Here is a 13769-nt window from a genome sequence, read left to right as displayed (position 1 = left end):
ACCACAGTTCAAAAGCATCAATTCTTCGGCACTCAGCCTTCTTCACAGTCCAACTCTCACATCCATACATGACCGCTGGAAAAACCATAGCCTTGACTAGACGGACCTTTGTTGGCAAAGTAATGTCTCTGCTTTTCATTATGCTATCTAGGTTGGTAGATATGGCTACCATATCTACTAGAATATTACTCAGCCGTAAAAAGGAATGAAATAATGCCACTTGCAGTAACATGGATGGACCCAGAGATTATATTAAGTGGCATATGTTGGGCAGAGAAAGACAAATGCCATATTATATCACTTACATGAGGAACCTAATTTAAAAAATGATACAAATGAACTTATTTACAAAATAGAAACAGACTCGCAGGTCTCAAAATTAAGCTTATGGTTATCAAAGGGTGAAACATGGGGGGAGTGATAAATTGGGAGATTGGGATTAACATATACACACCACTATATATAAAATAGATAACTAATAAGAACCCAAACAACAAGGATCTACTGTATATCACAGGGAACTCTACTCAATATTCTGTGATAATTTACATGGGGAAAGGGTCTGAAAAAAGAAGGGATATATATGTATGTAAACTGATTCACTTTGTTGTACACGAAAAACCAACACAACATTGTAAATTATCTATACACTAATAAAAAGAAGTTTTTAAGTAAATTCAATTAAGATTCAATTGAGATACCAGAAAATTCTCAGCTTTTCCATCTGCACTGTGGTTTCATCCAATGGCATTTCTTGCAGGCTTGTAAGAAATGAAAAATGAAAAAAAAAGAAAAATAGATTCTTTTCACAAGGGAAGTCTAGGTTCGTAACTACCAACAGTTCTCATGACAAGCCTTTGGGGATTTGTACCAATGATGAGAAATCTGATGTGAAAGAAACTATACTGAGAAAATGAGCATGCCTTGGAAGCTCAGGCTCTTATTTCTGCTTTTTCTTCTTTATGAACATTGCAGGTGTCCCTGGCTCCATGCCAAATGCATCCTGGGCCGGTGACCTCAGAGCTGTGAAGTGGCTTGACATGGAAGATAAACACGGAGGCTGCCACGGTGAGGCATTCTTTTCAAACTTTGAGGCCACTCTGCTTGTTGGTGTTGGCATGAAAGGAGCTGTGGAATACAGGGATTCTCACAGACAGACCTGCTGGTTCATTTAGACAGCCTGTGAATTATTAAACAGAGTAACTAGAGGCACAGTCCTTGAAAAGTTAATGTGTTTTTTTTTAGGTAGTATTAATTTTTAAAAATATTTATTTATTTTTGGCTGCACCGAGTCTTCCTTGCCGTGCGTGGGCTTTCTCTAGTTGCGGTGAGCAGGGGCTATTCTCTAGTTGCGGTGGCTTCTCTTGTGGAGCACAGGCTTTGTTGCCCTGCACCAAGTGGGATCCTGGTTCCCACACCAAGGATCGAACCTGTATCCCCTGCATTGGCAGGCAGATGCTTCACCACTGGACCACCAGGGAAGTCCCAAGTTTAAGATGCTGGGAGGGATTGGGGGCAGGAGGAGAAGGGGACGACAGAGGATGAGATGGCTGGATGGCATCACTGACTTGATGGACGTGGGTCTGGGTGAACTCTGGGAGTTGGTGATGGACAGGGAGGCCTGGCATGTTGCGATTCATGGGGTCGCGAAGAGTTGGACACGACTGAGCGACTGAACTGAACTGAGCTGAACTGAAAGACATTCTCTGTCCTCTGATTACCTAGGGAGATGTAGAGTTAGGCTCAAATTATAATGGTACTTTCCTCTTGCTAGTTTCTGTTCTCTTCTTCTTCTTCCTTCCTCTTTCTGTCCCTTTTGAGGGTGCAGCAGTTAGGAGGAGCAAGTGGTCAGGATGAGAAGTGATGTCACCTTCTCTCCATGGAGCCCCCTCCCTCACATCAGCCTCTGCTCCCTCCACCAATGGGTTTCCAGGTGGCGTGGAGGTATTTGCTCCGGTATGATGGCAGGTGACAGCAACAAGAGAGATTGCCCCTCCAAATGGATAAGAACTAGAAGACAAGTAGCTGTGAAGAAGACTTTTCATCAGTCTTGGTGTATATTCCATTAAGACTCTTGCCTGGTACATGGCAGGCGTGCGTATTTGTTGACGAGAGTGAGCATAACAAAGTACCTCAGACTGAGTGGTTTAAACCACCGACATTTCTTCGCTTACAGTCCTGGATGCTGGAAGTCGGAGGCTCGAAGTGGCAGTAGCTTTGACTTTTCCTGGGGCCTCTCCCCTTGGCTTGCAGACAGCCATCTTTGCCGCGTGTGCTCACGTGACCTACCCTCTGCGTGTGTCTGTGTCCTAATCGCTTCTTATAAGGACCCCAGTCCTACTGGATCAGGGCCATCCATTAGACCTCATTTAACTCAGTTATCTCTTTAAGGGCCCTACATCTAACACAGTTCCATCCTGATGTGCTGGAGGTTAGGACTTCGACATGTGAATTTGGGGGAAATACAATGCAGTCTGTAAAAGAAGGCCGTAAATATATATTCAGTGAATGAGTGATGAAGTGATGAAGCGAACAGTTGAGTGAGTGAATAGGAAGGTTTGCCCTGTAAAGTTTGGCCTCCTCCCCCCGCCATTCAATTTATAGCTTCATTTATTAGTCCTTTTATTCTACACCTAACATTTCAGACAATAAATAATAATAATATTTTCACCTAGTAGTGTCTGACTTTCTGTGACTCCATGGAATGTAGCCTGCCAGGCTCTTCTGTCCATGGAATTCTCCAGGCAAGAACACTGGAGTAGGTTGCCATTTCCTTCGCTATGAAGAAGAGAAATGGCAACATTTCAGATCAAAACTCCAGATTGCTGCGTCTCGCCAGCTCTCCATCACGCTCGTGCTCCTTCCCAGGCGTGTCTCTTGAGGTCCTCCCCCCATTATAGAGGCCAGCATCCTTGTGTCCCTGCACAGTCTTTCTGCAAGTATATTCATGTCTTTACCTTAATTGGCCCACATTTTCCCCAGAGGACAGCTCATTGCCACCTGCCTGCATAGCCTGCCCTCCTAGTGGGGAGAGGAAAATGGAGAGGAGGGTATTGTGCACTTTGGTCTCCTGGGTCTTCCTCAGAAAATGGACCATCTCCATCAGTGAGGGTCCCAGTATTTGGGATAGGCTGTCTTCTCCACACCCTTCTATAACCCCTATCACTTGGCCTCTAGGGCCACTGCGGTCATCTTCCAATCTGCTTCTCCTCCTCTTCTCTGGCTGTAGCACTTGAAGACGTCAACATCTACAGCATGGACCCATGTGATGAGATTACTTTGCAGCCAAGCCCTCCCCCGCCCACCCCGCTCCCTGCAGAGGTTCGTGTCCATTGTGTATCAGCCACGTGCACTCCCCGCCCAAGTAGAGACATACCTTCAGTCTCCCTGACATCGCCTGTATCCAGGACCTGCCTCAGTAGAGAAGGTATATATAGACTCGTCAGATTTGCCTTTTTGTAAGGACTTTTGGGCTCCCCAGGTTGCTCAGTGATAAACAATCTTCCTGCCAATGCTGGAGACGCAAGTTCCATCCCTGGGTCAGGAAGATCCCTTGGAGAAGGAAATGGCAAACCTGCTCCAGTATTTCTGCCTGGGAAATCCCACGGACAGAGGAGACTGATGGGTTAGCAACTAAACAACAGCAACATGTCATGATGACATGACAGGTGGGGCCGTGAAAGTAGCCTCTAGCCAGGAACTGCATAGGGTTCAAAGTTTGGGTAGCCCAGCCTGCCCTCTTCAAACAAATGGCTCAGTTTTTTCTACTCTTAATACCCGTTATGCCATTTGAAAGCCTTAAACTGTTAGCATTTAAAATATTTGTCCCCAAACCACTATACAGAGAAAAGAAAAAGGCACAGTCTGGACAGAGGAGGTAGAAATTTATGTCAACCCAGCAAGTCAGTAATACCATCTGGATCTTGTCCCCTTGGCTGTGTTAGTTCCAAACCTGTGTGTGTAGCCACTTTCCAAGCCTTGTTAGCATTTAGAATCACATTTAGAATCACAGAGTACCATTCTAGACCTGTGGTCTTGAATGTGGAGCTCCCATCTTTGATTCCAATCTCTTCGTCTTCCTTCACCAACTTATATGCCATATATTTTACTGTCTTTCTTCCCCAGAACAGAATAGAAGACCCAGCAATGCTGGGGTTTTTGACTGGTTTGTTCATTCCCATAACCCCACATCTAAAATATGATGTTGTCATGTTAGATGTGTTTGCTTTTTTAAAATTGGGACTTCCAGAGATTCAGCTTTCTGGCTCCCTCCTCCTACGGGTTCTTTATGAGGACCTCTTGTCTAACCTGTGTACTGTGTCAGCTTTTCATGCTGTTCTCTCAAACATTTTAGGTTCCCTTGGCATTTAATCCTAGGAGGCTGATTCCTACGCATAATCATTACTGTCATCTGCTTTTTGCCATTCCCTAGGCAGAACACTGCTGAAGAATGCTCCAGAACTGTCCTAAACTCACCCACCATCTCCCTTCAGCTGTTCCCTCTGGCTGCCCGCTTGTTCTTTTATTTACGTCATTATTGTCCTGGTACTCTTCATGGTATACACATTTTCAGCTTTTTGGCTCACCTTTAAACTCCTAATCTTGTGCTGAAACAGCCTCTCTACTCTCCAAAGGTGATCATTTCAACTTTGGGAAGAACTTTGAAGACACTTGATTAAAATCACCTTATCAGTTCCTTTATCAGGTCATCCCTTTCCTCCATCTTAGAGCATTTTGGGGTTTTTTTTGGGTGGGGGCGGCTGCATTGTGTCTTAATTGCAGAATCTTCATTGTGGAATTCGGGATCTGGTATGTGGGATCTTATTTCCCTGACCTGGGATCGAACTCACGTCCCCTGCATTGGGAGGTGGATTCTTAACCACTGGACCACCAGGGAAGTCCCCATCATAGGGCATTTGGGACCCTTTCTCACATTGTTGCTTCTTGTTTCAAGAAGAAAAGTGACCCATCCTCCCAACCAAGGTCCCCATCGGGCCTCAGTTATGTGTGGGTCCATCTCAGTTATGCTGTCGCTCTCTTGCATTCTGAGTGACTCTGTCTCTGCTGGTTCTTTTCCTTCTCTCTGCCAAGATGTATTTTCTGCTTCTGTCCTCAAGACCAAGCTGTCTAGGCTGTCTCTACACGATCCAGCCCTAAATCTTCTCTCCTGTTCACTTTCATTTCTTAAGCATGGGTGTGCTGTTTGTGTACCAAGTTCTTCTCACCTACCACCAGGTTATTCTTTAACATCCCCCGAACTCTGGCTTCTTTCTCCAGTGATTTTCACTGTCTCCTGTCTCTCTTCCCAGCCACATTGAGTTAATTATCAAGTCCCATCGGTCCTTCTGTACCCTGTCTCTAATAGCTTTCCTTTCCCATTCATGGCAACCATTAACTTCAAACAAACTCTCTGGTTTACACGATTACTACAGTCTCTTGATTGGTTCTTAATGTACCTTGCAAAGCTCTGCGAAATTAATCTTGCTGAAATCTATTTCATCATTTGATTCTTCTATTAAATTTCTCCAACCCTTTCAAAAAAAAGGTATAAAAATGGCCCAAACCTTTCATCTATTTTAAGACAGTCAACCATAGTAGTTCTACCATATGCCAAACAAATCTGGAAAGAGTGCAAACTTCTTACAGCTTCCTTGTTTTGAACCTGTTCCCCAGCAAACTCTTTTTTGTAGCAGAAAATTCCCCTCTCTGCATTTTTCCACCTGAAGTTTTCCCATCCATCTTGAGATGCTTCCCAATTCTACCCACCTGTGAACTCTCCACTCATCCTTCTCTATACTTTTCATTCAATAACTATTAATTTAACATCTGATATTTACCAGGCACTGTTCCAAATGTGGCTTACTCAATGGCTTGGCAGTAAAGAATCCACCTACAACTCGGGAGACATGGGTTCGATCCCTGGGTTGGGAAGATCCCATGGAAAAGGAAATGGCAATCCATTCCAGTATTCTTGCCTGGAAAATCCCATGGACAGAGGAGCCTGGCGGGCTACAGTCCATGAGGTTGCAAAAAGTTGGACTTGACTGAGCACTCACACTTGTTGTAGATTTAGGGGACACAGAAGTAAACACAGTGGTCTCAAATTTCAACTCTTGAGCTTATATTCTAGTCTGGGGAGAAAGACAACAAAGAAACATGTGTGTTGGTAATGAGTACCAAAAGGAAAATAAATCAGGGAAGAAGGAAAGGAGGTCAGAAATGGCCTCACTGAGAGGATGGCCTTGAAGTAGATTCCTGAGTGGTGCCAGAGGGAGCCTTGAGGATGTATGGTGGAAGGGCGTGGTCCGGGGGAGGAAGGGCAAACACGGATGCTTGGGTTGCTCAGGACCAGCGAGGGGGCCAGTGTGACTGATGTGAAGATTATTAAGGGTTATAACTGAATGAGTAAGTGGTGAGAGGTGAGTCCGGGTGAGGAGGGCCAGACTCTGAGGAGTCCTGAATGCCATTGCTAGGATTTTGGCTTTTTCTCCAAATGAGACAAGAAGCCATCAGAGGGTTTTGAGCAACAGACACATCTTCAGTGCTTACGTTTAAAACAGCCACTCTGGCTGCTGTGCTGGGAATATGCTAACAGGCAAAAACGGAATTGACGAGCCTATCTGCAGGGAAGGAATGGAGACTCAGATATAGAGACTGGACTTATGGAAACTGGGGGGGAAGGAGAGAGTGGGACAAATGGAGAACGTAGCTGGCTCTGTGATGACCTGGAGAGGTGGGGCTGGGGCGGGCTCAAGAGGGAGGTGATACATGTACAGTTATGCCTAATTTGCCTTGTCGTGTGGCAGAAACCAATACAACATTGTAAAGCAGTTTTCCCCAATTAAAAGTAAATTTTTTAAAATAAATGGAGGCACTGGGAACCAGTCAGACAGGAAGATGGAGGCAACTTGACTAGGATGGAGGTATCGGAGGGGGTGAAATGTGGTCAAATTGCATTAATATTTTGAAGGTTGAGCTGACAAGGTTGCCGCCAGATTGGATGTGGGGTGTGGAAGGAAGGGAGAAAAGGGCCGAGTGTACTGAAGAGTAGGCTTGCCCTGGATTACGATAGAGAAGACTTGGAGAGGATTAGGAGTTCATAGGTGACGTGCGGGTGAGGTTTATTCCCCATTTAAGAGGAGAGATAGGGCCTTCCCTGGTGGTCCAGTGGTTAGGACTCCAAGCTTCCAATGCCGGGGACTCAAGTTCGATCCCTGCTTGGGGAACTGGGATCCTGCATGCTTTGCAGCGAGGCCAAAAGTTCCTAATTTAAAAAAAAACACACAAAAAACCTCATACATAATAGAGATAAAGTAGGCTCTTGGATAGCCCAGGGAAGAGACCCGACCAACTCAGCCCACAAAGACCCCTCCCATCTGTCTACGTATAGGACGTCTCATCCGTGAAACCCAAAGTTCATAGTGCGTGAATTGCCTTGTGATCCCTATTGTGTTTTTCCTTTGGACTACTTAACTCTCATTTTCTGTAAGTACATATTTATATCTTTGTCTCCTCATAGAAAGTTTAACTTCCTTGTGGGCTGGGCTGACGCAATCCTACTTCATCGGAATCCCCTAGCGCTTGGCACAGTCCTAGCCCTGCAGCAGTCAGTTGGACACCCTACTGTTCTGCAAGCTCACCCCTGTTGACATGGAAACAAGCCTATTTTGACTGTTTTCTTGTTCTCTCCTATTACAGGCCACTATGTCCATGACATTTGTATCTATGGCAACGGAGACTTAAAGTGGTTGATTAATTCGTCAAGCCTCTTTGCAAACAAGTTTGAGCTCACTGCATACCCCCTCACTGTGGAATGCCTGGAACTGAGGCTTCGAGAAAGAACCCTGAATCAGAGTGAAATTGCAATACAGCCCAGCTGGCATTTCTGATCTACAGCCACTCACAGTCTAAAGGGAAATTGCCTCTGGGAAGGAGAGCCTTTCTTTGGGAGAAAAACTTTGCCTGGGTTATATGAACAGTCTCAGGGCCAAGGTTATAGCTTCAGGACCTGACTACATAATTACACGTCAAAATGTCCGCTAGACACTGTGAAATGTGCTGTCAGGATGCTTGCACGGTGATACTGGTTCTTAGGCCACTCTGGCAGTTTCTTGAGGTTCACCGCTCTTTCAGGCTCATGTCCCGATCTGTGATAAATTGAACTGTTTTCAGATCTTTGCATCAGACCCTCATCGTATATAAATGTTCGCATGAAAAGGAGAATGGTAGATAATACTATTTAGGGAAATAAGAATCAAGTTTCTTTGAAGAAGGAATCTTTTATCACAGATCTGTAGCCTCACACGAATGGACTCCCCTGCTCTTTGCTCAGCTGCACGTCGGCATAGAAACTGCTTTCAGGTAACTCTCCAGTCTCCTTTAGAACTTGAGCTGCTAGAACTGAGAACTTGGTCTTGTTCCTGAGTTTCAACAGTAACATTTTCAAGTTTCCTGTGCCTACAGGTTGTTTTTTTTTTTTACATTCTTTACATTCTGTATAGAATGTAAAGTTATTCACAGGAGACCAAATTTAAGACAGCCGTCACTGCCTGCTACTTCAGTAAAAGATTCTCAGGTAGTTCACTTCTTGAATATTTGTCAGAGTGTCCTCTGACCCCTCGTCCATCATTTTCCATTGAGAACATGGAAAAGTTCTTGAAGAATGAAGATATTTCAAGAGGGGAAGTGCTATTGCATGGGTGTAGCCTCAAGCCTTGACTATTTCAGGATAAATCACTTCCCTTTTTTGCCTGCACCCCCACCAAAGTGGGGCTTTCCCAATGGCTCAGTGGTAAAGAATCTGCCTGTGATGCAGAAGACACAGGAGATCTGGATTCAATCCCTGGGTCGGGAAGATCCCATAGAGAAGGAAATGGCTACCCACTTCAGTATTCTTGCCTGGGAAATCCCATGGACAGAGAAGCCTGGTGGGCTACCGTCCTGGGGTCACAAAGAGTAGGACGTGACTGAAGTGACTAAGCATGCACACACCACCGAAGTGATCTTACCTGCAAAATGGAGACCAAATTCTATCCCATGAACCTTTAAGGAGTCCACAGTGTTCTCTGGGTAACTTTGCAGTGCCTGTGGGGTCTTAGGAGTGCCTGGATTTTTAAAAGCTTTCAATTGTGGGAGAGCCTCTTTGTCACTTATCCTTTATCTCATTCATCCATCCAATCCATAAGTATTTCTTGGGTGTCTACTATACACCAGACACGTGCAGAGATAAGAAGTGAGAAGCTTTTTCACTCTGAAAATCTTGGCAATAATGCCAAGATTGGAAAGAGAATCTCTAGAACTCCAGAGAATCTCACAAAGTGTATTATCCCCCCCGGCTCCGGCCACCCCACGAGGCATGTGGAGCTCCCCTGACCGGGGATCAAGCCCTCGGACCCTGCAGTAGAAGTACGGACTCCTAACCACTAGACCACCAGGGAGTGGCTGTAGTGGTGGGCTTATGGATTGTCATATCAGGCCCAAGATATCACCAATTTCAAAGTGAGGTCTAAATCAGAGAATATTCTGAAGAGAGAAGGGAGGCTGGAGACAGAGGCCACAGCTGATTGTTTTCTAGGCAACCTGCTTTCTCTTTGACCTCTCAGGGCATTCAGATCTCACAGTGCTCTTGAAACTCGCACAATTACCCCATCTTGCAGATGAAGTGACTGAGGCTTAGAGAGGTTGTTAGTAAGCATGAGAAAACAAGTGCTCTGAGAATCAGGCTTCTCTTACTGGTCTCCTTAGTTCATTTCCTAAGGTGGAGCATCTCGAGAGGGTGAAGTGAAGCCATACTTAGCATCCCAGAACGGTTTCAGTGTTCACACTGAGAAAACATCCTGTCACGTCCAAAAAATGTGAAGTCTCCTTTTGTACTCCATCCAGTTCCTTGGTATTTATTTATTCTAATGAAAAACAGCAACTACGACTAATGATACATTTAATCCACGCAATGTTACTTTTTCTGCAATTGTGCCTGTTGAATGTTAATCATATTTAACTTAAGGAAGCCCTTAATCATATTTAATGACCTTGAATTTAATGACTTTTAATGATTTTGAAGTAAAATCTGTCCTTTTTCCTGTTGCCGAGAGAGATGGAAGTGCACTGGGTGACGAAAAGTCAAGGGGTAGGGAACACACCCGGAGCTAAAGGCAGAATTTAAAATCACCTTTTTTTTTAACTTACATCACACCACTTGAGGAGCTTTACACTGGATCTTCCTCTTGCAGAAGAAGAAATCTTTTGGAATAGAAGATGTTTACATGTCTGTTGGTCATTTCTTCTGTGTCTCAAATACTTTAATGTTGGGAGAGTTTAATGTTTGAACTAGTGGGTTTCTGCGGGCCCATGGAGATGCCCTGAAAATTTTGTTTTCGATGATGTTCCATGTTGTTTTCTTGGAAATAAATTAATATATTGTTTTCCACACTGGGGACTGTTGTATGGCTTTATTTGATCGGCATTTAAAAAGCCCATCTTCCCAGCATTGTCTTTCTAAGAAAATTTTATCTGGCTGTGTCAGGTCTTAGTTGCAGCAGGTGGGATCTTTTGTTGTGGCTCCGGGCTCAGTAGCTGTGGTGCATGGGCTCAGCCGCACCAGGGTACCTGGGATCTTAGTTCCTCAGCCAGGGATCGAACCCGCAGCCCTGGCACTGCAAGGCAGATTCCTAAGCACTAGACCACCAGGGATGTCCCCCTCCTAGCATTTTCTAAAAATACACAAATAAATTCATTCATGCAAACATATACCTGTCTAAAAATGCCCATCCCACTGAAAAATAATGAAGCTTTCCCTGTGAGGAGTATCGGAGAGGATAACTGGAAATGATAGAGACAATGGGAGGTCAGTTTCATTTCAATAGGGATTTTAAATTCAAAATCTGAGAGGCAGGAAGAAGTTATCTCTTATACGTGCCTCCTTTATTTATTTTTTAAAAATCAAGGTACAATTTAGGAAAAAGACATGTTGATATTGTAATTATTCAACTGTCAAATGCCAAAGTTTTTGAGCAGTCTTTCAGTGCTAAGTTTGGGTAAATGAATATTTCCTCTACTAGACACATGGAAAATGATAGAAATACTAAGGAAAATAACTCGTCTAAACAATATCTGATGCACCATTTTTTAATGCATAATATTTTAAAACTAAAGTACAAAATATTTCAAACTACAAAAACAAAACTATGTGCTCATAAAAAATATTTTGTAGTTTGAAAAATATTTAAAACTACAAAAACAAAAATATGTGCTGTATATCATAGAAAATATATAAATCAACTATAAAAATAAAATATATAAGTATGTTTTCTAAATAAATATTTCCTAAATATAGAAAATACATAAACGCCAAAATAAATAAAAATATTTTCTAAAAATAGAAAATACACAAATCAATTCCAATCCTTTGGCCACCTGATGTGAAGAGCCAACTCATTGGAAAAGACCCTAATGCTGGAAAAGACAGGGCAGGAGGAGAAAGGGCGAAGGGGAATCAGATGGTTGGATGGCATCATCGACCCAATGGACATGAGTTTGAGCAAGCTCTGGGAGATGGTGAAGGACAGGGAGGCCTGGTGTGCTGCAGTCCACGGGGTCGCAAAGAGTCGGACATGACTGAGCAATGAAAACAAATCAACTATACTTCAATAAAAAATTTTAAACACGATTTAAATCAAGTTAATAAGTTAAAAAATAGAATACGGGAGAATATAGGATGAAAAAATGAATTAATACAGAAGGATATGGGATAAAAAGTGAACTCCTTTCTCCAGAGGTGATCAGTCCGGTGTCAGTGTCCTTTCAGTACGGCAATATACACTCAGATAGGGCAGTGCTGTCCAAAAGAATCTGCCGTGATGGGAACATTCTACATCTGCACTGTCCGAGATACTGACACTCGTCCTAGCTATTGGGCACTTGAAATGTGGCCAGTTTGACTGAGGAAATGTTACTTATTTTATGTGACCAGTGGCTGTTGTACTGCACAGTTCTATAGCTACACAACCGTTATGTACCTGTGCTTATTATACAGCGGAAATACAAGGACACACAGACTAGCTTTTTTTTTTTTTTTTAAGTGTTGCTTATATAGATACATAATAGAATTATAGCTTTTTGTAACTTGCTTTTTTGAGCCCTTCAAAAATAAACTTTATTTTTAGAATTGTCCTGCTTTTTTTTTTTTTTACTTTCTGGTTACACCATGCAGCTTAGATCCTTGATGAGGGATCAAATCCACCCCCGCTACCGTGGAAGTGTAGCATCTTAAACCGCTGGACCGCCAGGGAAGTCCCACATGGTGAGACTTTAGGATAGCAGTCTATGCCAAGTGGGAAATGGGAGCCGAGATCCATGTGAACAGACTAAGCGAATAACTGGAGTTTGGGAAGACTCCAGTCTTCCAGTTCAGTAATGCCAGAACTACATTTTCTATTGTGACTACTCCCTCTTTTGGTCAGGACGGCTGAGGGATTAAAAGGTCAAGCCAATGGGAAAGACACTGGAGGTCACGCTCCCAAGGCCAAGTTCTGACTTTGGCAAGAGGTCTGCCAGTGATGGCTCTGGGAGGAGGAAGGTAAAGAGATGAAGCTGACTGTGTTCACTTCTCAATACCTACAAGGTTTGAACGTGGTGGGCTTCCATGGTGGCTGTCGGGAAGATTAACTGGGGTGAATCCTGCTGGGAGCCCAGGAAGTCTGACCTACATCTTGGGAAGGATCCTGGGGGCTATAGTAGACAGGGGGGCTGAATGGTCTAAAAGGGGTTTCCCAGGGGGCACTGGTGGTAAAGAATCCGCTTGCCAATGCAGGAGATGGCAGAGACACGGGCTTGATCTCTGGATTGGGAAGATCCCCTGGAGAAGGAAATAACAACCCACTCCAGTATTCTTGCCTGGAGAATCCCAGGGACAGAGGAGCCTGGTGGGCTGCGGTTCATGGGGTCACAGAAAGTTGGACACAATTGAAAGCAAGCACACAGACACAGACACACACCGGGTTCTTCCAAAAAGAACCAAAATTCAGAAACCAACAGCCAGCATCATGTGTCAAACCGTAAAAGTGAGTCTCAAGCATGTGATTAGGAGTTGAGGCTATTAGGTGAATCACTGAAAAAGTGAGTCAAAGTGAAATTGAATTATTTATGAGTTTCAGACTATTTATTTCCATTAAAGTGAATTATCAGTGAACTTCAAGGCATCAACTGTATTGAAGGCAAAATGGAAGGTTTCTGATGACTTTCCAAAATGTTTTATTTTTAAAAAACTTTATAGACTTCAAAGAAAAGTTGTCAAAATGGTATGGAGAATTTGTCAATGTCTAAGGTTAACGTCTTACAAAATCAAAGTTCAGTGATCAAAATCAGCTTTGCTTGGTTTTTAATTCTGTGCTGGCTGTGTGTTGAGAGTTGGAGCTGCACAGACCAGATGGGTAAGGCGAGTCTCAGTACGATGGAGCGCCTTCACGTTAAACCAAATGACGGAAACGGACTGGACTGGTCTCAAACACCATTTCCTGGTGAAGATTGTACTATGGAAAGGAAACATCTGGGCTTCCTTGGTGGCCCAGTGGTTAAGAATCCACCTGCCAGTGCAGGGGACACGGGTTCGATCCCTGGTCCAGGAAGATCCCACATTCTGAAGGGCCCCTACTGAAGCCCTTGTGCCTGGAGCCTGTGCTCTGCGACAAGAGAGTAGCCCCACTTGCCATCACTAGAGAAAGCCCAAGTGCAACGAAGACCTAGCGCAGCCATAAATAATGTTTTAATAAAAA

General features: G+C 43.8%; 1 protein-coding gene across 2 annotated transcripts in view; it reads left to right on the top strand.

Annotated features, from left to right (window-relative positions):
* LOC133236712 (N-acetyllactosaminide beta-1,6-N-acetylglucosaminyl-transferase) overlaps window positions 1–10428 on the top strand; it is a 95609-nt gene extending 85181 nt beyond the window's left edge. For both annotated transcript variants that reach the window (XM_061398885.1, XM_061398886.1), the window contains exons 2-3: window positions 976–1068; window positions 7699–10428. In XM_061398885.1, the coding sequence (XP_061254869.1) occupies window positions 976–1068; window positions 7699–7889 (284 nt within the window). In that variant the 3' untranslated portion in view covers window positions 7890–10428. The remainder of the gene's footprint in view (window positions 1–975; window positions 1069–7698) is intronic.
* The last annotated feature ends 3341 nt before the right edge of the window (window positions 10429–13769 follow it).

Source organism: Bos javanicus, chromosome 23, assembly GCF_032452875.1.
Source record: "Bos javanicus breed banteng chromosome 23, ARS-OSU_banteng_1.0, whole genome shotgun sequence".
NCBI lineage: Eukaryota > Metazoa > Chordata > Mammalia > Artiodactyla > Bovidae > Bos > Bos javanicus.
The sequence above is the reverse complement of the archived record's forward strand: the minus strand, read 5'-3'. Positions and strand labels throughout refer to the sequence as shown.